Source organism: Schistocerca americana, chromosome 8, assembly GCF_021461395.2.
Source record: "Schistocerca americana isolate TAMUIC-IGC-003095 chromosome 8, iqSchAmer2.1, whole genome shotgun sequence".
Lineage (NCBI taxonomy): Eukaryota > Metazoa > Arthropoda > Insecta > Orthoptera > Acrididae > Schistocerca > Schistocerca americana.
This window is the reverse complement of record NC_060126.1, coordinates 202,770,190-202,795,586: the sequence shown is the minus strand read 5'-3', so window position 1 is coordinate 202,795,586 and position 25,397 is coordinate 202,770,190. Positions and strand designations below refer to the sequence as shown.

At 46.0% G+C, this 25,397-nt stretch overlaps 1 protein-coding gene across 1 annotated transcript in view; it reads left to right on the top strand.

Moving 5' to 3' along the window:
- LOC124545168 (regulatory protein zeste-like) overlaps window positions 1-25,397 on the top strand; it is a 117,229-nt gene that overhangs the window by 55,307 nt on the left and 36,525 nt on the right. The window contains exon 4 of the mRNA XM_047124004.1: window positions 11,203-11,421. Coding sequence (XP_046979960.1) covers window positions 11,203-11,421 — 219 coding nt within the window. The remainder of the gene's footprint in view (window positions 1-11,202; window positions 11,422-25,397) is intronic.

The window sequence follows — 25,397 nt, the reverse complement described above, 5'->3', positions numbered from 1 at the left end:
CCATTCTCTCCCCCCTCGCCATTCTCTCCCCCCTCGCCAATCTCTCCCCCCTCGCCATTCTCTCCCCCCTCGCCATTCTCTCCCCCCCCCCGCCAATCTCCCCCCCCCGCCTATCTCTCCCCCCCCCCCGCCAATCTCTCCCCCCCCCGCCATTCTCTCCCCCCCCGCCATTCTCTCCCCCCCCCGCCATTCTCTCCCCCCCCCGCCATTCTCTCCCCCCCCCGCCATTCTCTCCCCCCCCGCCATTCTCGCCCCCCCCGCCATTCTCACCCCCCCCCCGCCATTCTCACCCCCCCGCCATTCTCACCCCCCCGCCCTTCTCTCCCCCCCCGCCGTTCTCTCCCCCCCCGCCGTTCTCTCCCCCCCCGCCGTTCTCTCCCCCCCGCCGTTCTCTCTCCTCCCCCCCCGCCGTTCTCTCTCCTCCCCCCCCGCCGTTCTCTCTCCTCCCCCCCCGCCGTTCTCTCTCCTCCCCCCCCGCCGTTCTCTCTCCTCCCCCCCCGCCGTTCTCTCTCCTCCCCCCCCGCCGTTCTCTCCCCCCCCCCCCGCCGTTCTCTCTTTCCCCCCCCGCCGTTCTCTCTTTCCCCCCCCCCGCCGTTCTCTCTTTCCCCCCCCCCCCGCCGTTCTCTCCTCCCCCCCCGCCGTTCTCTCCTCCCCCCCCGCCGTTCTCTCTTCCCTCCCCCCCGCCGTTCTCTCTTCCCCCCCCCCCCCGCCGTTCTCTCTTCCCCCCCCCCGCCGTTCTCTCTTCCCCCCCCCCGCCGTTCTCTCTTCCCCCCCCCCCGTTCTCTCTTCCCCCCCCCCCGCCATTCTCTCTTCCCCCCCCCGCCATTCTCTCTTCCCCCCCCCGCCATTCTCTCTTCCCCCCCCCGCCATTCTCTCTTCCCCCCCCCCGCCATTCTCTCTTTTCCCCCCCGCCATTCTCTCTTTTCCCCCCCGCCATTCTCTCTTTTCCCCCCCGCCATTCTCTCTTTTCCCCCCCGCCATTCTCTCTTTTCCCCCCCCGCCATTCTCTCTTTTCCCCCCCGCCATTCTCTCTTTCCCCCCCCGCCATTCTCTCTTTCCCCCCCCCCCCCGCCATTCTCTCTTTCCCCCCCCCCCCCCGCCATTCTCTCTTTCCCCCCCCCCCCCCCGCCATTCTCTCTTTCCCCCCCCGCCATTCTCTCTTTCCCCCCCCGCCATTCTCTCTTCCCCCCCCCCCGCCATTCTCTCTTCCCCCCCCCCCGCCATTCTCTCTCCCCCCCCCCCCCGCCATTCTCTCTTCCCCCCCCCGCCATTCTCTCTTCCCCCCCCCGCCATTCTCTCTCCCCCCCCGCCATTCTCTCTCCCCCCCCGCCATTCTCTTCCCCCCCCCCCCCGCCATTCTATTCCCCCCCCGCCATTCTCTTCCCCCCCATTTTCTCCCTCCCATTCTCTCCTCATCCCCCCCCTCACTGCAATCACTCTCTTCCCCCCCCCCCCCCCCCCCCCACTCCCCCTTCTCCCCACATGCATTCCCTCCTCTTCTGCCCAGTCCCCCACCCTGCCCCACCTCACCCCCCACCCTCCCCCAGGGGACAGCATTCCATCTCACAAGGGAGTCATGTCGCTTATTCGGGATTGCATTCATACTCAAACTGTCGCACTGAAGGCCTGGTTGCAAGCTGTTGTAGTCCGCATTTTCTTTCCTTGCATCACCTTTTCTCTTTACTATGTTTACATCCCTCTGTCATTCCAGTCTAAGCAGGGCAGACTTTGTCCAGCTTAGTCATCAACTCCCTCATTCCTTTTTGCTGCTCGGTGACCTTTATGCACACCATCCCCTTTGGGGCTCTTCCAGAACCTGTCCAAGAGGTGCCTCTTGGCTGACCTGCTCAGTCAACTCAACCTCATGTGCCTTAACACTGGTGCACCCATGGTCCTTTCAGACTTCATGTACACCTGTTCCCATTTGGACCTATCCTTCTGCGCTGCCAAGCTTGGCCGTCATCTTGAGTGATCCATTCTCTCTGACACGTACTCGAACAACCATTTCCTGTCTGCTGTCCATTCACTGTCTCCTACCCCACCTACGTGTAAACCAAATTGGCACCTTTCTAAGGCCAACTGGAGGCTTTACTCCTCCCTGGTGACTTCTGACGAACGCCATTTCCCCAGTTGTGATGACCAGGTAGAATACCTTGCAAATGTTATTTTTACTGCCACAGAGTGTTCCATTCCTCTTACTTCATCTTTACTATGCCACGTTGTGGCCCGTTGGTGGATTGTGGAATGTTACGATGCAATTTGCATGTTGAGATGCGCTCTCTGCATTTTTAACCAGCATCCTATCAGGGTGAACTCTATTCGTTATAAGCAGTCGCATGTGCAGTGTCATCACATTCTTTGGGATAGCAAAAACAGCTAGCTGGATTTCATGCACTAGTTCTTCTAGCAATTCCACTCTCCCTTCCATCGTGTGTATCAGCCTCCTACGACTCTCTGGGACCAAGGTCCCATTCCTCAGTTTCTGGCCCGACTGCAGCAAATGATGTCATTGTGGACGCCATCGCTCTCTACAACACCTTACGCTGCTATTTTGCAGAAATTTGAAGCTCGACCCACTATCACCCTGCCGTCCTCAATTGGAAATGAGTGGAGGAGGCTCGAGTGATATTCTTCTCCTCTCAGAATCATGAATACTACAATGCCACTTTTACTCTGAGGGAGCTATATTATGCTCTCACTTCATCCCGGTCTTCCACCCCAAGACCGGATCATGTTCACATTTAGATGTTGCAGCACCTTTCTCTTGTGGGCAAGTTCTTTCTCCTTTATATGTACAATCTCATATGGGCAGATGGCACAATTTCCAGATGCTACCATGAAGCCACTGCCATACCTATACCTAAGTGGTTATGCCAAACACTTTCTTTCTAGCTACTGCTCCATATGTCTCGCCAGCTGTGTTTGCAAGGTGATGGAACCTATGATTCATGCCCGGCTGATGTAGTGGCTCGATTCTTGCAATTTACTAACCACTGCACAATGGGAATTTTGTGCACACTATTTTGCAATTGGCCATCTTGTTGCTTAGTCAACCCATGTCATGAATGGTTTTCTGCAGAAATAACAGACTGTGGTCATGTTTTTTGATTTGGAGGAAGCCCACGACACCTGCTGTAGGACTGGTATTCTCTTTACTCTACACACATGAGACTTCCGAGGCCGCCTGTCCCATTTCCTTCAGAAATGTGTAAAGGACCGAGTTTTGAAGGTACATGTGGATTCTGCCTTATTGGACACCTTCATTCAAGGAAAACGGGACACCTCAAGGTTCCATTCTGAGCGTTGTCCTCTTTGCTAGAGCCATTAACCCTATTATGGCTTTCTCCCACTCGGCATCTCAGACTTCCTTTTCTTTCACAATTTCACGATCTATTGCAGTTCTTTGCGGACTTGTCTCCTTGAGCAGTGTCTTTGGCAATGTGTCAATCGTCTTTACTCATGGTGCATTGACAGTGGCTTTTGCTTTTCCACTGATAAAACCATTTGTATGAATTTCTAGTTGTGCAATGGGTTTCTTCCACCGTCTTCACATCTTGGGCCAGTTGCTCTTCTGTTTGCTAAAACTTGAAATTCCTGCGGCTGACACGTGATAGAAAACTTTTTCTTGGCCCTACCATATGTCTTTCCTGGACGCCCGCTGTGCCTGGTCCCTCAATATCCTAAGTCTCCTAAGTGGTACTTCCTGGCGAGCAGATCAGACCACCATCCTCTGTTTGAACCGATCCCTTGTCCGTTCAAGGACAGGTGTTTCGTTTATGCGCCTGCCCATCTGTCTCTCTTATGCCTTCTAAATCATGGAATTCATTTGGCCAGTGGTGCCTTTTATGCTAGCCCTGTTGATGGTCTCTATGCAGAAGCTGCTGAACGACTGCTGTCCCACTGCTGTGACTTTCTCCTCAGCAGATATGCATGCTGTTTGTCTAGCATGCCTGGCCATCCATCCTACGAACCCTTCTTTGATGACTCCTGTGACCGCCAGTATGGGGTGCATCTCTGTTCTGCATTATTTCCTGGAGTTCGCTTTTGGCTATTGCTCCAGCAACTTAACTTCATGCTACGTGCAGTTTTTCCAATGGGTATGAACCGTTCACCAGTTTGACTTCATTTGCTTCTTAAGGAAATTACTCCATATTCAGTCTATTGCTGTAAGTTTCTTGACCTTTGCACAGAACTTAGTGATAGTGCCTTTGTGTACACTCATGATTTTCTGACTGACTGTGGTGTCAGATGTGCTGTGTCATTAGCACTGAAGATTTTTGGTGTTGCTTTCTGGAACACTGCTAAGTATTTATAGCAGAGCTCTTCGCTATGTATTAGGCCACACAGTACGTCCAGTGAGACAGGCTTTTTTAACTGTATCATATAGTCCAATTCTATCTGTGTCCTTCAGAGCCTCTGTGTGCTGTACGCAGTCCATCCATTAGTGCTCACCCTGGAGGGGGCCAATGTGATGTTTGTGTGCGTTCCTGGTCACGTCGCACTGACAGGAAATGAGGCAGCTGGCGCTGCTGCCAGGGCTGCTGTCCTCCTGCCTCGACCCGCTAGTTCTTCCATTCCTTCCAATGATCTCCATGTTGCTATCTGTAAGCAGGTGGTGTCACTTTGGTATCACCGCTGGCCTTCCTTTCATGGGAACTAGCTCTGGGGAATGAAACCTGTCCCAGTGGCTTGGCCAACCTACTCGGTCCTCTCGTAGTGAAGAATTCATTTTAGCTAGGTTGTGTGTTGGGCACCGTCGTTTCAGCCATCACTATTTGTTAAGTGGTGATCCCCCACCATTCTGTGCTCATTGTCTTCAACCTTGACGGTTTGCCATTTCATGACCAAATGTCCTTTTTTAACCACTTAAGTTTTACTATATGTTTGCCATCTGAGTTATCATCCATTTTAGCGAACAGCACGTGGGCTGTCAAGTGTGTATTACTTTTTATTCATCATAGCAATATGACAAAGGACATTTAATCCTTAGTTTGGGACCTCTGTTGTCTCAGCGGTGTATTTTGTGGACCTTTCTCCTTTCTCCTCACTCTCTATCCTTTCATCAATAGGGCTTAATGTGTAGTTGCTTTTAACTCCTTTTTCATATTAGTGTTCTAAGGGTCTGACATGGGCGCATATGACGATAGTTGTTTTTGTGCCCTAAAAAAAAAAAAAAAAAAAAAAAAAAAAAAAAAAAAAAAAAAAAAAAAAAAAAAAAACAATACACACAATTCAATAGAACATTAGATCACAATGTTTCATTTACTATCACTTACATATGTCCTGCTTCCCATTGTTTCCACTGGTTTCCTCGGAAACTATTAAGAACATGATGTATGTCCATATGATGTTTGTTTTGTTCAGAATTACTGACACTATCACCCCCCCCCCCCCCCCCCCCCCCCCAAACTTGTACCTTTCCCCCTGACTCACACTGCACATAATTGGGATATCATTTGTACAAAGTACACCTGTAGATGAACTTCTCTCACATTCTTGGGGGCTTGATTCTGTGAAGGATGTTAGGTGAAGGGACAGATTTCAGGACCCTTGTAGGTTTCCCCATTTAAATGAAAAATCAACCTGAGCTGAATGCCTACCTGCCAGTAAATTCACTCACTCTTCTATCTGAAATCTGTGGGAAGTTCATGGAAAACAGTATTTCTTCTTATTGCCGTGGAGAAAATATAACCGTGGATGAGCAACTGCTACCAAGCAAAACATTTCAAGCCCAACAGACTCATCAAATATGGTCTCAAATTCTGAATTATTGCTGGTGTAGCAACGAAGCATGTATTTAATGCTTTCCTATCCCTGAGAAAAAAAGATGTGTTTGGAGCGAAGCAACCACTCGCTGAGTGCGTGACTCCACATCTCGTGGAACCATTTCTAAATCAAGGAAGAAATGTGACAACAGACAACTTCTTCATGTCTCTTCAACTTGGTAAGTAGCTCAAAGAAAAGAAAATTTCATCAGTTAGTATAATGAACAAGATCCACTTTGAAATGCCTGATGAGATAAAGAAGTAAAATGTTGAAATATCGTGTCACCATCCTGCACCAGACTGGCAGCCCTAAATGTACCATGACTCTATACCAAGGAAAGAAGAATGGAAATGCCATGTCTCTGTGTACACTGCATTCTGAAGTAACCATAATTAAAGAAGGAATCTGAAACCATGACATTGTGCAGTGCAACAGACTGTTGGGTGGATGTGGTTGATCAAATTACTCATAAATATACTGCAAAGGTTGCATATAGGATACAGTTGATGCATGTCTTCCACGACATCTTGGAGATGTTGGCAATAAGTGCCTGGACCATATTCAAAATAGTAATAAACTAGAAAGTGGAAAGAATACTTCATACTTCAGTGGAGGAATGAACTCAAGGGAGTGAAAGAGCAGGAAGAACAACAGACAGGAGGAGAGGATACAGTTCCAAAATCGTCTAGAAAGCAGGAGAAGTGTAGCCTCTGCAAAGGCAATACCAGCAACAACTATGTGAAGTCCCACAAAGCTACACTACTGGCCATTAAAATTGCTACACCAAGAAGAAATGCAGGTGATAAACAGGTATTCATTGAACAAATATATTATACTAGAACTGACATGTGATAACATTTTCACCCAATTTAGGTGCATAGATCCTGAGAAACCAGTACCCAGAACAATTACCTGTGGCCGTAATAATGGCCTTGGCACGCCTGGGCATTGAGTCAAACAGAGCTTGGATGGTGTGTACAGATACAGCTGCCCATGCAGCTTCAACATGATACCACAGTTCATCATGAGTAGTGACTGGTGTATTGTGAAGAGCCAGTTGCTCGGCCACCATTGACCAGATGTTTTCAATTGGTGGGAGATCTGGAGAATGTGCTGGCCAGGGCAGCAGTTGAACATTTTCTGTATCCAGAAAGGCCCGTACAGGACCTGCAATATGCAGTCGTGCAGTATCCTGCTGAAATGTAGGGTATCGCAGAGATCAAATGAAGGCTAGAGCCATGGGTCGTTATACATCTGAAATTTAATGTCCACTGTTCAAAGTGCAGTCAATACGAACAAGAGGTGACCGAGATGTGTAACCAGTGGCACCCCATACCATCACGCCGGGTGATATGCCAGTATGGCGATGACGAATACACGCTTCCAATGTGCGTTCACCACAATGTCGCCAAACACACATGCGACCATCATGATGCTGTAAACAGAACCTGGATTCATCCGAAAAAAATGATGGTTTGCCATTCATGCACCCAGGTTTGTCTTTGAGTACACCATCGCAGGTGCTCCTGTCTGTGATGCAGCGTCAAGGGTAACCGCAGCCATGGTCTCCGAGCTGCAAACTTCGTCGAACTGTTCATGCAGATGTTTGTTGTCTTGCAAATGTCCCTATCTGTTGACTCAGGGATTGAGACATGGCTGCACGATCCGTTACAGCCTTGCGGATAAGATGACTGTCATACCAACTGCTAGTGATACGAGGCCGTTGGGATCAAGCACGGCATTCCGTATTGCCCTGCTGAGCCCACCGATTCCATATTCTGCTAACAGTCATTGGATCTCGACCAACGCGAGCAGCAATATCGCGATACGATAAACCGCAATTGCGATATGCTACAATCTGACCTTTATCAAAGTCGGAAACGTGATGGTACGCATTTCTCCTCCTTACACGAGGCATCACAACGTTTAACCAGGCAACGCTGGTCAACTGTTGCTTGTGTATGAGAAATCGGTTGGAAACTTTCCTCATGTCAGCACATTGTAGGTGTCGCCACCAGCGCCAACCTTGTTTGAATGCTTTGAAAAGCTAATCATTTGCATATCACAGCATCTTCTTCTTGTCGGTTAAATTTCGCGTCTGTAGCACATCATCTACGTGGTGTAGCAATTTTAATGGCCAGTAGTGTATGTGCAGAAAATGTGTTCATAAAGCTGTATTCACTTGCGTTGAATTCATCTTGCCGATTCCAGTGACCTGAGTAAAAAATATAACAAAATCTTGTGTAGGACTTGTGCATGTATAATATAGACCATATATTTTACATGTGTCTGAGGGTTCTACAAATTTTTAATATATTAAAGTCTACAGTTCAGGAAACTTGTAAGCATGAACAGCAGTAAGATATTTTGTGTTGTTAAAATAATTAATGTATTAATTATTGTGTCAAATAATTATTGTTATAACTCACAAAGTGGTATGGATTACACGCATTAACCTGATGTTATGGGACTGAAGGATACATGTAGTGGTTTAGGTTAGTGAGATTGCAAAGACATAGTTCAAGGGAGCTGATAGTGGGAGGGAGGCATGGAAGCAGCTATTAAGTCATTGGTATTGGTGTATATAGCAATTGGGTGGCCAAGTTGGCAGTGCCCATTTGTGCATGTAGACAGCTGTTTAGTTGTCATCTCAACATAGAATGCTGCACAGAAATTGCTACTTTAGGTGGTGATGGGAGTTTAAGCAAGCTATCTCACAGGTCAAACTGAGCTCTCGTGAATGAGTTAATTGTGTTTTCGAAGCCTAGGCAATGAGGAGGTTACCAACCAGTGATTGGTTCACAGTGAGTATGGGTTTTGCTGGACTTGTCGGATGATTGTCATGGGAAATTGATTTCTTGGATTACTGTTTAGGAAAGTGTCAGTTTGCACAGGCACTGAAAAGGGTATTAGCATATTAGTGTAACATCTGCTTCCTACCAAAGATGTGTGACTCTGACACCGTCTCTTCTTCCTCCATTATCTTCATTTTTCCACTTCTCACACAACTCCAACAAACATTATAGCTACTCTCTCCCACCCAATGCCCCTCTCCCCCAATCCCTGTTTTTGTGTGTCCATTTCTCCTAGTCTTGTTTGTTTTTGTTGTGTATAAAGAATAAAACAAATACTGAGAGGAATTTCTTCAAGCAGTTAGCTCTAGAAGGAATTGGTACTTCAAGTAATGTAAACAAATCTGTAGTTGAGTTGACATAAGTCCACGACAGACACTGCATGCCTACCTAAGCCAATAACATAACAAAATCTTGTAAATGTCTCTATGACAACACCTCAATCTTGTCTCAGCTCTGTATACAACTACTGTTTGCACGTAGCCATTACTGCTCCACAGTTGAAAGCTGGCAACAATGCTGTAACGTGTCAGAGAACTTCTTATGCCATCTTGACTATAGGAAGCCATTGCCTGAAGATTTGTTTACAACTAAGTTGAAGAATGGTGAAATGAAATAAAACATGTAAAGATGATGTGTTGGCAATGAAAAGGAAGTTTGAAGTGGAAGTTTGAGGAGGATGAGTATTGTGTCCACGTGGCACATAGCATTATTTTGGATATGCACAGACCATAAATGACTTATTTATGAAAAAGCTAATTCAAATGTTAGATTACAGTATGAACAGTGCTTGTGTTGATCTTGCAAAGCAAAGCTGGGAGTTCAAGGTATACTAGCACAACAATGAAATGATGGAGGAAGTCTGCTGCTAATGGGAGTGTCAGAGAAACTTTGGTTGTGCATTTCTGTGTCTCAGAAGAGAGTATTGATTTCTTTACCAGTTTTGTTGCTGAACTTGCTGAGTGTGATATGCGACAAGTTACTGTAACAGCTACTCAAAAGAAAGTTGTAGGTAGGTTAAGAAAGAAGTGTTTTCTGCAACAACGACCATCTGAAGCTGATGCTGTCTGTTAATGTCGTATTCTGACATATTCATTGTGTTAAAAATGATGACCCTTGAAGTGTTTCTTCAGAGTAGGAAACAAATGGTAGTCCAAAGGGGCCAGGTCAGCTGAGTGTGAAGAATGGTCAAACAATTTGGAACACAGACATCCAGATTGGCAATCAGAATTAAGAACATGTGCAAAGGTGTGATGTCCTTCAGCGAGTCAAAGAATGTGGCATAATCACCTCCTTTATAACTACAACCTTGAGACAGGGATTCTACCAACAGAATGCTATGTTTGTACAAGAAAACAGGTGCCATAACTTCTGTGGTCGATTACTTGGTGTAGTTCCTTTGACCATAAATATGCAGCAGATTTTATCTTTAGTGTGTAACTGAATCAAAAACTTCTTTACAGCATAAAAATCAATCAAAACAATAGGATGTTCCAACTCGTGCATTTTCGTGTTCACTGCTCAAATGTTTTTTGGCAACCACTTCACTGAGAACATTGTCATGTCGAGGACACTGATAGTAATGAAACCATTGTGCTCCCTAGGTACATCCAATACCTTAGTTATTTCTTTGGCAGATATTCATTGCTTTTCAAGAATCTGTGTATGGAAAGTGTGAATTGTAGCCAGGTCTGCAGATGTTGTCGACCACCTATTGCAGCATTCATTTTCAGGAGTGAAATGTCCAGTTTTGAAATGAGACATTCATGTTTTGGCAGTGCTATAGGATGGATACTTCTCCGTTAACAGTTGACACACTCCAGTGTTAACATTTTGTGCAGACTTTCCCTGCAAAACCAAAAGCATCATGATGGCCTGTAACTATAGGTATGAACCTTCTTGTGTCTCAGCCATCTCATAGTCTACCTGAAATTAAAAATAATTATTAGAATAGGAAGTGTGTGATGCATTTTAAGATATCAAGCTTTCATTTGTCAATCCTAATTATAAGGAACCAAAGCCAAGACCTTTTCAGTCTCCCCTTGTATGTATTCCTGTTGCAAGAACAAAATTGGAAAATATTGCTAACAGAGACCGTACTGGAGTTAGGAGTGTGGTGACGTTTTGTATATGTAACTGTGTTTCAAGATTACCATTCAGAAACGACATGTGTTTAAGGGCTGATTAAGTATGTTAAAAGTGTGTAGATAAGAATTTTTTGAAAACATTATTCTGAATTTTGTGATTAATCTCAAACCCATTATTCAAACATAATTATTTCAGCATAATACAATACCAGAGAAAAGCAGTGGCAAAATGGTAGTTAATTTATCAAAATATATTAACAAATGAGTAATGAATAGCACTGATATGAGTATTGCTAAAATTTTTCACTTTCTACATCCCACTACATACAATATGATTGGTACAGAGAGTTTTAAAAGTAATTTGTAATAGCTGAAACTGTGAGCAACAGGATGTTGTTAGAAACAATTGCTAGTCCTTCTTAACTTGATGAGAAAGAAAATGATATAAAAATAGTGTCACAAAATGCTGTATGTTTACTGGAGTCTTTATTTTGCAGCCGCCCACCAAAGAAGCACATTACAGAAGAAAAGATGGCTGCACATATGAGTCAGCTGAGCATCAGTGGGGACTACAGCCCACCACCAATATCTGAAGAAAAGCCAACAACCAGCACTGCTGCTGAAGATACGACCCTTGGCAGACGGTTAATCTTGTCTGATGAGCTGCGTGCATTGCAGAATGAGCCTATATTACCCCAGTCTCTTGTGTCTAAATTGTGAGTATCAACATGATTCTTGTTTGTATTACATCAAGACATTTTATTGTTTTTTCAATGAGATAAAATGTTAATATGTAGCATGCTTCATACTGCATTTTTGTCTCTCTGTGTAATCTACATCATTATTTGAGTATGGAAGGAGCAGGTACTGAATTGGTAAGGGCTGAATTGAGTGCGTGGCTTTGTGTGTGTGTGTGTGTGTGTGTGTGTGTGTGTGTGTGTGTGTGTGTGTGTACTGATCCTTCTTTCTGATGAGTAGTTACTAGAATACAATTTTTGAGCAGTCATTCCTCTTTGAAGGTTACGAATTTGACTATTCACAAAGAAATGTAATCATTCTTGCAAATGATATATTAAGATGGACTTAAAAAGTAATGCTTGCAAAATAACATGTGGAAAAGTCACTGATTATACCAAAAAAAATTACAATTCATTGCTGATTTTTCATAATTAGAGATTTCTTCTTGCACAATGAAAGGCTGGTGTTATCTGGACATTTGGAAATGAGTTTCTTCTTCTAAAACTTGAGAGGAATAGAATGACAAGTAAGCTCTCAAGGTTTGGGGAAACAGATAATTGGAAGAATAAATCAGATGGTTGGTAACAAAATGTGCAAAACATTGGGGAAATGAAATGATGGAGAAGCTTTTCATACATTTTCTGAACTTCTTTTATGTCACTTGATGCAAATGAAAAGAAACTAAATGGTGGATAGGGTGTTGGGACTCTCTGAATCTAAAAGTTTGAAGATTTTTATAAACTTCTTTACTATATGTTCTCTTACATGGATATGCTATTATTGTAAGTTTAGTGGTTTAAGCTATTAAAATGTAATTTTAATTTCCATACACTTTCTACTATGACATATTCTGTCAGACCAATACACCTCCAATTCCATAATGAATCTAACTCTCATGCATAAAACAGCTTCAAACATCTAATTACTTAACAAATGAGCAATATGATTAATATTTTATGTCAAGCATGTGAGAAAAAGTTTAGGAAAGGTTTGAGATAGCAGTTAAAGTGTGTTGCAACTCACTAAGTGCTCTCATTGTGAAATGCTGGATGAATGTAGGCTGGGCGATTTGTGCTTCATTTTAAGCAAAAGCTGTCCGCAGCTCGTGGTCTCGCGGTAGCGTTCTCGCTTCCTGAGCACGGGGTCCCGGGTTCGATTCCCGGCGGGGTCAGGGATTTTTCCTGTCTCGAGATGACTGGGTGTTGTTGTGTCGTCCTCATCATCATCATCCATCCCTATTACGGTCGGAGGAAGGCAATGGCAAACCACCTCCACTAGGACCTTACCTAGTAAGGCGGCGCTGGTCTCCCGCATCGCTCCCCTACGCTCTGTAAAGAAGTATGGGACTCATCATCATCATCATCATTAAGCAAAAGCTAGTTTTCCACACAGCTCAGTGTTTATGATGTAATATCTTCTAAACTGTGTTTCACACAGTGATATAATTTTGCAGGTATGTTCAGTGGTGTACACTGAGGTGGCAGAGTCGTGGGATACCTCTTAATATCGTGTCTTACCTTTTGCCCAGCTTTGTGCGGCAACTCGACATGACATGGATTCAGCAAGTCGTTGGAAGTCCCCTGCAAAAACATTGAGCCATGCTGCCTCTATAGCCGTCCATAATTGCAAAAATGTTGCCGGTGCAGGATTTTGTGCACAAATGACCTCAATCATGTCCGACGAATGTTTGGTGGGATCGGGTGAACTGTGTGGCCAAACCATTCGCTCCAACTGTCCAGAAGGTTCTTCGAACCAATCGTGAACAATCATGGCCCAGTGACATTGCGCTTTGTCATCCATAAAAAAATCAATCATTCTCTGGAAACGTGGAGTCTATGAATGCCTGCAAATGGTCCCCAAATAGCCGAACATAACCATTTAATGATTGATTCAGTTGGACCACAGGAATGCCATGTAAATGCCGCCCACACCATTATGAACCCATGGCCAGCTTGCACAGTGCCTTGTTGACAACAGAAGTGTATGACTTCATGGGGTCTGTGCCACACTCAAACCCCACCATCAGCTCTTACTATCTGAAATCGGGACTTGTCTGACCAGGCCATGGTCTTCCAGTCATCTAGGTCCAACAGATACAGTCACAAGCCTAGAAGAGACGCTGCAGGCAATGTTGCTCTGTTAGCAAAGGCAAGTGCATCGGTTGTATGCTGCCATATCCCATTAATGACAAATTTTACTGCACTGTCCTAGCAGATATGTTTGTCATACTCCCCAATTAATTTCTGTAGTTATTTCACGCAGTGTTGCTTGTCTGTTAGCACCAACAGCTTGACACAAACACAGCTGGTTTAGGCATTAAGTGAAGGCTGTTGGCCACTGTATTACCCATGGTGAGAGGTAATGTCTGAAATTTTGTATTCTTGGTACACTCTTGACATTGTGGATCTTTGGATATTGAATTCCCTAACAATTTCCGAAATGTTGTGTCCTGTGCATCTAGCTCCACTACCATCCTGCAATGTCAGTGTACGTGGATACTGTCTGCAAAGTACATTGCAAATTAGAGTTACTAGTAATGAAGAAGTAACTTAGACTATCATGCCTGATGCTGATGTTTGCATGAACAGTGAAAATATTGTAAATGATAAACTTTTTCCCTTTCATCATTTGTGTGGGGTGTCTGTGAGAATTTTTTTAAAGGTTTGAAATTATATGTAAAGCTGGTTGCAAGTTTCTGAATGCTCTCCTTCTCAAATACTGGATGAATACAGTCCGGGTATTTGCACAGTGTCAGTTGAAGAAAAATGCAGAGATTCTGACTGTAATACTTTTCTTGTTGTATTAAACTTTTAACACGGTGTTATACCTCTGACAGTCAGTATATAATGAGACCATCAAAAATTTTTAGATACAGTCAATAATCATTCAGTATATTGAAAATAAAATCCCACAGAATACAGGTACAGGTGAAGATGTAAATAATGCTACAGGTATAGGGTGTTGTTGTTGTTGTGGTGGTCTTCAGTCCTGAGACTGGTTTGATGGAGCTCTCCATGCTAATCTATCCTGTGCAAGCTCTTTCATCTCCCAGTACCTACTGCAACCTACATCCTTCTGAATCTGCTTAGTGTATTCATCTCTTGGTCTCCCTCTACGATTTTTACCCTCCACGCTGCCCTCCAATGCTAACTTTGTGATCCCTTGATGCCTCAGGACATGTGCTACCAACCGATCCCTTCTTCTAGTCAAGTTGTGCCACAAACTTCTCTTCTCCCCAATCCTATTCAATACCTCCTCATTAGTTATGTGATCTACCCACCTAATCTTAAACATTCTTCTGTAGCACCACATTTCGAAAGCTTCTATTCCCTTCTTGTCCAAACTATTTATTGTCCATGTTTCACTTCCATACTTGGCTACACTCCATACAAATACTTTCAGAAATGACTTCCTGATACTTAAATCTATACTCGATGTTAACAAATTTCTCTTCTTCAGAAACGCTTTCCTTGCCATTGCCAGTCTACATTTTATATCCTCTCTACTTCGACCATCATCAGTTATTTTGCTCCCCAAATAGCAAAACTCCTTTACTACTTTAAGTGTCTCATTTCCTAATCTAATTCCCTCAGCATCACCCGACTTAATTCAACTACATTCCATTATCCTCGTTTTGCTTTTATTGATCTTCATCTTATATCCTCCTTTCAAGACACTGTCCATTCTGTTCAACTGCTCTTCCAAGTCCTTTGCTGTCTCTGACAGAATTACAATGTCATAGGCAAACCTCAAAGTTTTTATTTCTTCTCCCTGGATTTTAATACCTACTTCAAACTTTTCTTTTGTTTCCTTTACTGCTTGCTCAATATACAGATTGAATAACATCGGGGAGAGGCTACAACCCTGTCTCACTCCCTTCCCAACCACTGCTTCCCTTTCATGCCCCTCGACTCTTATAACTGCCATCTGGTTTCTGTACAAATTGTAAATAGCCTTTCGCTCCCTGTATTTGACCCCTGCCACCTTCATAATTTGAAAGAGAGTATTCCAGTCAACATTGTCAAAAGCTTTCTCTAAGTCTACAAATGCTAGAAACGTAGGTTTGCCTTTCCTTCTCCTTTTTTCTAAGATAAGTCATAAGGTCAGTATTGCCTCACGTGTTCCAACATTTCTACGGAATCCAAACTGATCTTCCCCGTGGTCGCCTTCTACCAGTTTTTCCATTCGTCTGTAAGGAATTCGCATTAGTATTTTGCAGCTATGACTTATTAAACTGATAGTTCGGTAATTTTCACATCTGTTAACACCTGCTTTCTTCGGGATTGGAATTATTATATTCTTTTTGAAGTCTGAGGTTATTTCGCCTGTCTTGTACATCTTGCTCACCAGATGGTAGAGTTTTGTCAGGACTGGCTCTCCCAAGGCCGTCAGTAGTTCTAATGGAATGTTGTCTACTCCCGGGGCCTTGTTTCGACTCAGATCTTTCAGTGCTCTGTCAAACTCTTCACGCAGTATCGTATCTCCCATCTCATCTTCATCTACATCCTCTTTCATTTCCATAATATTGTCCTTCAAGTACATCGCCCTTGTATAGACCCTGTATCTACTCCTTCCACCTTTCTGCTTTCCCCTCTTTGCTGAGAACTGGGTTTCCATCTGAGCTCTTGATATTCATACAAGTGGCTCTCTTTTCTCCAAAGGTCTCTTTAATTTTCCTGTAGGCTGTATCTATCTTACCCCTAGTGAGATAAGCCTCTACATCCTGACATTTGTCCTCTAGCCATGCCTGCTTAGCCATTTTGCACTTCTTGTCGATCTCGTTTTTGAGATGTTTGTATACCTTTTTGCCTGCTTCATTTACTGCATTTTTATATTTTCTCCTTTCATCAATTAAATTCAATATTTCTTCTGTTACCCAAGCGTTTCTACTAGCCCTCATCTTTTCACCTATTTGATCCTCTGCTGCCTTCACTATTGCATCCCTCAAAGCTACCCATTCTTCTTCTACTGTATTTCTTTCCCCCATTCCTGTCAATTGTTCCCTTAAGCTCTCCCTGAAACTCTGTATAACCTCTGGTTCTTTCAGTTTATCCAGGTCCCATCTCCTTAAATTCCCACCTTTTTGCAGTTTCTTCAGTTTCAATCTGCAGTTCATAACCAATAGATTGTGGTCAGAATCCACATCTGCCCCTGGAAATGTCTTACAATTTAAAACCTGGTTCCTAAATCTCTGTCTTACCATTATATAATCTATCTGATACCTTTCAGTATCTCCAGGATTCTTCCATGTATACAACCTTCTTTTATGAATCTTGAACCAAGTGTTAGCTGTGAGTAAGTTATGCTCTGTGCAAAATTCTACCAGGCGACTTCTTCTTTCATTTCTTAGCCCCAATCCATATTCACCTACTGTTTCCTTCTCTCCCTTTTCCTACTGCCAAATTCCAGTCACCCATGACTATTAAATTTTCATCTCCCTTCACTACCTGAATAATTTCTTTTATCTCATCATACATTTCTTCAGTTTCTTAGTCATCTGCAGAGCTAGTTGGCATATGAAATTGTGCTACTGTAGTAGGCATGGGCTTCGTGTCTATCTTGGCCACTATAATACGGTCACTATGCTGTTTGTAGTAGCTTACCCGCACTCCTATTTTTTTATTCATTATGAAACCTACTCCTGCATTATCCCTATTTGATTTTGTATTTATAACCCTGTATTCACCCGACCAGAAGTCTTGTTCCTTCTGCCACCGAACTTCACTAATTCCCACTATATCTAACTTTAACCTATCCATTTCCCTTTTTAAATTTTCTAACCTACCTGCCCGATTAAGGGCTCTGTCATTCCACGCTCCGATCCGTAGAATGCCAGTTTTCTTTCTCCTGATAACGACGTCCTCTTGGGTAGTCCCTGCCTGGAGATCCAAATGGGGGACTATTTTAACTCCGGAATATTTTACCCAAGAGGACGCCATCATCATTTAACCATACAGTAAAGCTGCATGCCCTCGGGGAAAAAGTACGGCTGTAGTTTCCCCTTGCTTTCAGCCGTTCGCAGTACCACAACAGCAAGGCCGTTTTGGTTAGCGTTACAAGGCCAGATCAGTCAATCATCCAGACTGTTGCCCCTGCAATTACTGAAAAGGCTTCTGCCCCTCTTCAGGAACCACATGTTTGTCTGGTCTCTCAACAGATACCCCTCAGTTGTGGTTGTACCTACGGTACGACTATCTGTATCGTTGAGGCATGCAAGCCTCCCCACCAACGGCAAGGTCCATGGTTCACGGGGTGTATAAAACATATTCTTGTTGTAACAGTGAAGTATCTTTTTGTTTGTTTTCTATCATTTTTTGGTTATATTCCTCCCCTCATTTTAAATAAATTTTTTCTTCTTACATATGGATCAGGTGATAACTGCCACTGTTGTGGAAATTTTCTTTGCTATGGGAGTATTGAGCCAACAGCCTTGCCACAGCGGTAACACCAGTTCCCATCAAATCACTGAAGTTAAGCACTGTTGGGCTGGTCTAACTCTTGGATGGGTGACCATCTGGTCTCCTGAGTACTGTTGGCAAGTGGGGTACACTTGTGAGGCAAACTGAGGAGCTACTTGATTGAGAAGGAGCAGCTCTGGTCTCATAAACTGACATATGGCTGGGAGAGCTGTGTGCTGCTCAGATGCCCCTCCATATCCACATCCAGTGACGCCTGTGGTCTGAGGATGACACGGCGACTGGTTGGTACCGTTGCGCCTTCCAGTTCCTGTTCGGAAAGAAGTTATTTCAGTTTATGTGAGTATTGAGCCAAGCCAGGTAATGGTTACTGTATGTGATACTGTTTTCTTTGCTTGATCAGCTGGATTTATCTTCCCTAGTGTTTGCCCTCTGTGTTGCCATATATTGCTTGAAGTGGGCCGTAATTTACTTGCTTACTGTCATTCATATATGGGTAAAAGTGAATTAGTTGTCTGTCTGGAATTAGTGTCTTCCACAACATTTTCAGCTATTTCATTTTGGAAGTAGTGTATTTTTTGCTACAGAGACGTGAATTACCCCCCTGTGGGTTCGGGGGTAAGAATAGGCCCGCGGTATTCCTGCCTGTCTTAAGAGGCAATTAAAAGGAGTCTCAAACGTTTTGGCCTTCTGTGATGGTCCCCTGTTGGGTTTGACCTCCATTTTTCCAAATTCTTCCGCAGAGCGAGCCAATTGGGGAAGGGCACCTTACATGGTGCATTTTGTCCATCATGCATTAAGACCTCTAGCCAGATATCTCGTTGTCGCATTGCCGTCCCGCTCGTTCTCCATCTCTTGGGCGAGGATGTGTTCCTGGGTTCAATTTTCACTATGCACTGTGTAGTGTTGAGCTTTGCAGAGACGATGACTGTGGACTACATGTCACCTAACATCCAGCACGGTAGCCAGTCCGTTGTGGTGGGGCCGCCATGTACCCTGTTGGTTGTAGCCCCCTGACAACACAGGGATCGCTCTACTGATGCCTGCGCCGTTAACTCCCCATGTATGCTAAGGAGTAGATGCCTATCCTCCTGGGGTATCGGGACTCCTGGCAATGGCCATCCTGCCAGGTGGCCCTTGCTGAGGCTGGGTGGCACCCATGGGGAGGGCCCTTGGTCGGAGTAGGTGGCATCAGGGCGCATGACCCGCAATGAAGCGTGGTACATCATCTCTCGCTGGCGGCCAGCCGCCAGCAGTCTCTAAGCGTTCTCGGGCTCAATTTAATGCTCATAAGTACGATCCGAAAATGATCCCCTCTCTGGCCACACCGTGGGAGAAGCGTAAGTCCCAGAATGGCAGTGACAGTTATTCGCCCCGGTTCCTAGTATGTACGAGATCTGATGGGGAGTCTTTTCTCTCTACAAAGCCTCAGTTCTTCGTAGAGCATTTAGAGGACAAGTCTGGGGAGGTGGAGGGCTTGTCCAAAATGTACTCTGGGTCAGTCCTGATACAAACGGCATCCTCTGCCCGGTCACACAGGTTACTTGCTTGTGACAAGTTGGGGGATGTTAACGTTACCATCACGCCACATGAGAGTTTAAATATATTCCAGGGTATTATTTTCCATAGGGACCTTCTTCTGCAGTCTGATGACGAGCTGCGCACCAACTTAGAGCGTAGAGGTGTTCATTTCGTCCGGCGGGTTCATCGGGGTCCAAGGGACAATCAAGTTGCTACGGGTGCCTTCATCTTGGCATTCGAGGGTGATACATTACCAGAGAAGGTCAAGGTGATGGTCTACCGTTGTGACGTCAAGCCGTATATCCCTCCCCCGATGCGGTGCTTTAAGTGTTGGAAGTTCGGCCATATGTCTTCCCGCTGTACTTCCAGCCTCACATGTTGAGACTGCGGACGCCCATCTCATCCCGATACTCCATGTGCCCCGCCTCCCATCTGTGTTAACTGTGGAGAGCCTCATTCACCTTGCTCGCCAGACTGCAGAATCTTCGAGAAAGAACGCAAAATCATGGAATATAAGACCCTGGACCAACTGACCTATACTGAGGCCAAAAGGAAATACGACCGATTACATGCTGTGAGACTAACATCTTCCTACGCCGCTGCTACAACACCTGTGCTAGCCCCATCAGTTTCGCGAATTCCGGCCGGATCGATTAGCAGTACAACTCCTCCTGCCCCCTTGCCAGTGGGGGGCTCTACCCACCGGGTTGCTCCTGCGCTACCTACCTCAGGAGCAACACCGTACCACCCATCGGGGACGTCTGTCCCCGCTTCTAAGCCGGAGAAGTGTCCAACTTCTTCGGCTTCTCACGCTCGCAAGGGGTCCATAGGCTCCCTCCCTTCCCAGATTTCCACCAGCGGGAAGGCTGACGACCGACAGTGGTGTAAGTGCCCACAATCAGCTGGTCGTAGGGCTTGGCGATCCTCCTCAGTCCCGGAGACTGAATCAGTGAAGCCCTCCCAGCCACTGAAACCCAAGGAGCAGCGTGAGAAATCTAAGAAGAAGAGCTCTAAGCCCAAGGAACTCGCGGTGGCACCCACCCCATCGCAACTCTCCCGCTCTGCGTCTGAGGACAAATTGGAGATTCTGGTGTCTGCTGAGGACCTCGATCTCGCTGGTCCCTCAGACACCATGGATAGCACTAGCACAGGTGCTCAATCGGAGGCAACAGGTGACCCAACGGCATAATCTGCCTTCCCAGTCCTGTCGTCACGCCTTTTTCAGACATGGACAGTACCATCCTCCAGTGGAACTGCAGCGGTTTCTTCCACCATCTAGCTGAGCTCCGACAACTTATCAGCCTTCACCTTTTCTTCTGCATTGCTCTTCAGGAAACTTGGTTTCGCGCAATGCGAACCCCTGCCCTCCGTGGCTATCGGGGTTATTATAAGAACCGGGCAGCTTATGAAAGGGTGTCTGGTGGCGTCTGCATCTATGTCCTTAACTCTCTTCACAGCGAGTCTGTCCCTCTACAGACAGCTTTAGAGGCTGTCGCTGTTCGGGTGTGGATGCCACAGGCTGTTACCATCTGCAGTCTTTACCTTCCACCGGATGGTGATGTCGCGCAGCATGTCCTGGCTGCACTGATAGCCCAATTGCCACCACCTTTCCTGTTACTGGGCGACTTCAGTGCCCATAACCCTCTGTGGGGTGGGTCAGTGGCAACAGGTTGAGGCGCCACCGTCGAGCATTTATTGGCGCAGCTCGATCTTTCAATTTTAAATGATGGTGCCTTCACACACTTCAGTGTGGCGCATGGCACATACTCCGCCATTGACCTTTCGATCTGCAGCCCTAGCCTCTTACCGTCTGTCCATTGGAATGTGCATGATGACCTGTGTGGTAGTGACCACTTTCCGATCTTTCTGTCACTGCCACGGCGTCACTCTTATGGGCGCCCCAGCAGATGGGCTATGAATAAGGCTGACTGGGACTTGTTCTCCTCCATTGCCGCTATTGAGCCTCTCTCTAATGAGGACATTGATGCGGTGGTTCAGTCAGTCACCACCAGCATCGTTACTGTTGCAGAGTCGGCCATTCTCCGTTATTCTGGGTCCCCTCGGCGGAGGACTGTGCCTTGGTGGTTGCCTGAGATCACTGAAGCGATTAAAGATTGCCGGCAGGCGCTTCAGCGTCACAAGCGACATCCCTCCATAGAACACCTCATAGCCTTCAAACGGCTGCGTGCGCGGGCCCGCCGCCTTATCCGCCAACGCAAGCAGGAGTGCTGGGAGCGGTATGTTTCCACCATTGGCCTCGATGTCTCTCCATCACAGGTCTGGGCCAAGATTCGACGCCTCTACGGCTATCAAACCCCTGTCAGCGCCCCAGCACTCTCACTGAATGGAGCAGTTTGTACTGACTCCGACGTCATTGCAAACAGCTTGGCAGAGCATTTTGCTCTGACTTCCGCTTCTGCGAATTACCCCCTGGCCTTCCGCTCCATTAAAGAGCGGATGGAACGTCGGAGCCTTTCGTTTCGCGCCCACCATCCTGAATCTTACGATGTTCCATTCAGTGAGTGGAAATTTCACGGTGCCCTCGCCGCTTGTCCTGATACCACTCCTGGGCCAGATAGCATCCACTGTCAGATGCTGAAACACCTTTCAGTGGACTGCCAGCGACGGCTCCTCGACCTTTACAACCGTATTTGGGTCGAGGATGAGTTTCCGTCGCAATGGCGGGAAAATATTGTTATCCCCATTCTGAAACCTGGGAAGAATCCTTTGGAGGTGGACAGCTACCGTCCCATTAGCCTCACCAACGTTCTTTGCAAGTTGCTTGAACGGCTGGTGAGCCGGCAGTTGAACTGGGTACTGGAGTCTCGGGGCCTTCTGGCTCCGTCTCAGGGTGGGTTCCGTAATGGCCGCTCCGCCGCCAACAATCTGGTGAGCCTGGAGTCGGCCATCTGTACTGCCTTTGCCTGCCGTCAGCACCTGCTCGCTGTCTTTTTCGACATGCGGAAGGCATACGATACGACATGGCATCACCACATCCTTTCTACGCTTCATGGATGGGGACTTCGGGGCCCTCTGCCGATCTTCATCCGCAATTTTCTGTCGTATCGTACCTTCCGCCTGCAAGTCGCGGCCTCCCATAGTTCCTCCCGAGTCCAGGAGAACGGGGTACCACAGGGATCTGTCCTCAGTGTCTGACTGTTTTTAATTGCAATAAATGGGCTCGCTGCAGCGGTGGGAAATTCTGTACCCGCTTCCCTGTATGCTGACGACTTCTGCCTTTACTGCAGCTCTATTGGCATTGCAGCTACTGAACGTCAGCTACAGGGTGCTATACGTAAGGCGCAGTCTTGGGCTGTAGCTCATGGGTTCCAGTTTTAGGCAGCCAAGACCTGCGTTAAGCATTTCTGCCGGCGACGCGCTGTCCACCCGGAGCTGCGGCCCGGAGCCCGGTTGACTTGGCTGCCTCATATTCGGCAGCTGAAACAGATGTGTTGGCGGCATCTAAATGCTCTGCGATGCTTGAGCCACACCCGCTGGGGCGCTGACCGATCTACCCTGTTACGGCTCTACCAGGCATTAATCCAGTCCCGCCTGGATTATGGGAGCCCGGCTTATGGCTCAGCATCCCCATCTGCGTTGTGGGTGCTGGATCCTATCCTCCACAGTGGGATACGCCTTGCCACTGGGGCCTTCTGGACCAGCCCTATGGACAGCCTACTTGTGGAGGCAGGTGTCCCTCCACTGCGGTTACGGCGCCAACATTTGCTGGCCGCTTATGCTGCCCATGTTTTCAGCTTGCCCAGGCATCCTAACTATCGGCTATTATTCCCACAGTCGCACGTCCATCTTCCACAACGTCGGCCCAGGGCTGGATGTACGATCGCAGTCCGCGTCTGAGAGCTTCTCTCCGGGCTTGGGGCTTTACCTCTTCCGCCTCCTTTCCGGGCACTTCTGCGTACACCCCCGTGGTGTGTGCCTCGCCCTCGCCATCAGCTGGAATTGGCACTGGGCCCGAAGGACTCAGTCCCTCCGGAGGCCTTCCGCCGCCGCTTTCTTTCCATCCTCGCAACGTATCAGGGCTCTGGCATTGTTTACACTGACGGCTCGATGGTTGCTGGTCGTGTCGGTTATGCGCTAACTCTTGGGGACCATTCCAAACGACGTTCATTGCCGGCTGGCTGCAGCGTTTATACTGCTGAGCTGGTTGCGATCTTTCGTACCCTAGAGTATATCCGGTCCTGCTCAGGTGAGTTCTTCTTGATCTGTAGCGATTCCCTGAGCGGTTTACGTGCTCTCGGCCAGTGTTTCCCTCGTTCTCGTCTGTTGATGGCTATCCAGGAGTCCCTACATACTCTTGCTCGTTAGGGCCGCTCTGTGGTCTTTGTTTGGACCCCGGGCCATGTTGAGATGCCCGGCAATGAAAATGTTGACCGCCTGGCGAAAGAGGCCATCAGTAAACCATCTCTGGACATTGGCCTCCCAGAGACTGATTTGCGAGCAGTCCTCCGCCGAAAAGGTTTTGCACTTTGGGATGCTGAATGGCGCGATCGGTCCACGCCCAATAAACTCCGTGCCATAAAGGAGACGACAACTGTGTGGCGGTCATCCATGCGAGCCAACCGCAGGGACTCAGTCGTCCTTTGTCGGCTCCGCATTGGGCACACCCGACTGACACTCAGTTATTTACTGTGCCGTGAGGACCCACCTCTTTGTCGTTGTGGGACGGCCTTGACGGTGGTCCATAATCTGTTGGAGTGCGCCCTTTTAACTGTGCTCAGGCAGACGTTTGTGCTGCCTGATACACTCCCTGCCCTTTTAACTGATGACTCTGCCATAGCGGCCTTAGTTTTGCGTTTTATTTGGGCACGGGGCTTTTATCGCTTAACGTAAGTGTGTGTCTTTTTGTGTTGATTCTGGCCTATGGCCTACGTTTTTAAACTGATTTTTTAGTGTGTTTCTCAGTGGTTGGCTTTTCCTTTTTTGTTTCTATGGTCGGCCAACCTTTGTCACACTCTGTGTGATTTTAGTTCGTCTTGTCTGGTCTTGTCTAAGTTTCTCTTGTTCTGTGTCGTCTGTCATCTATTCTGTTGATCGTTTTTATTCTCTGTGGGTGTTTTTAGTATTTGGAAAAAGGGACCGATGATCGTAGCAGTCTGGTCCCTTTAATCCCACAAACCAACCAACCAGAGATGTGAATTATCCTTTCTTGTTTGAGAGTAGTTCCCAAAAATTTAAATCTTGTACTTTTTAACCATATTGGCTTTTCTGCAGATTTTAAGAGAAACATAGTTAACATATTGTCTGTAAGACATGTCCTGAAAGCTATCAGTGATGCAGTAAAATACAGTTAGGAGAAGAGAGAGCCAATTATGTTGCTGCAGAATCTGTTACGAAGAATAATTGGTTGCCCTAATCTAAAAGAACCCACTACAAATTGTGGAGTTGGAATACAGCAGAAAGGGTTAGAATGTGATACTGTCCCTCCCTGTTCCAGCCCCTCACAATTTTGATTGTGCTGACAGTTATCTGTATTATAGCCTAAGGTTTGGATTAGATTGGAAGATAACACATTTCATTAAGAGTTGGCAAAGCCAATGAATGAGAATGCAAAATGGAGGATGTGGTAATAGATTGATTTGTAGCTTTGTTCAAGGTCTATGTTAGTTGTTGGCAACATTGTTCCATAATAATACAAGTCATTATGATAACATGCATACCCTGCTTTGTAATTGGCTCAGTCATTTAGAATTTTTGTATGAATAAGTTGTAGCCAACATTCACTCAATATTTAGTACTTTTCTTTATAAATAGTTGAAACTGTAAGATAAATTCAGAAACAATCTATTATGTGATAAACAAATCTCATACAAATATTTAGTGCAAATTATTTATGTTAATTTTACTCCAGCCATTAAGAATGCAAGGCGATGGGGTACTAAGTCAACTCTTACTACAAAAAGATCTTTAATTTTGTGAATAATATTGCAGAAAACCTTAATTAATTACAATAACAGAAATTTTGGGATAAAAACAAAGAACAAAAATGAAGGAAAAGC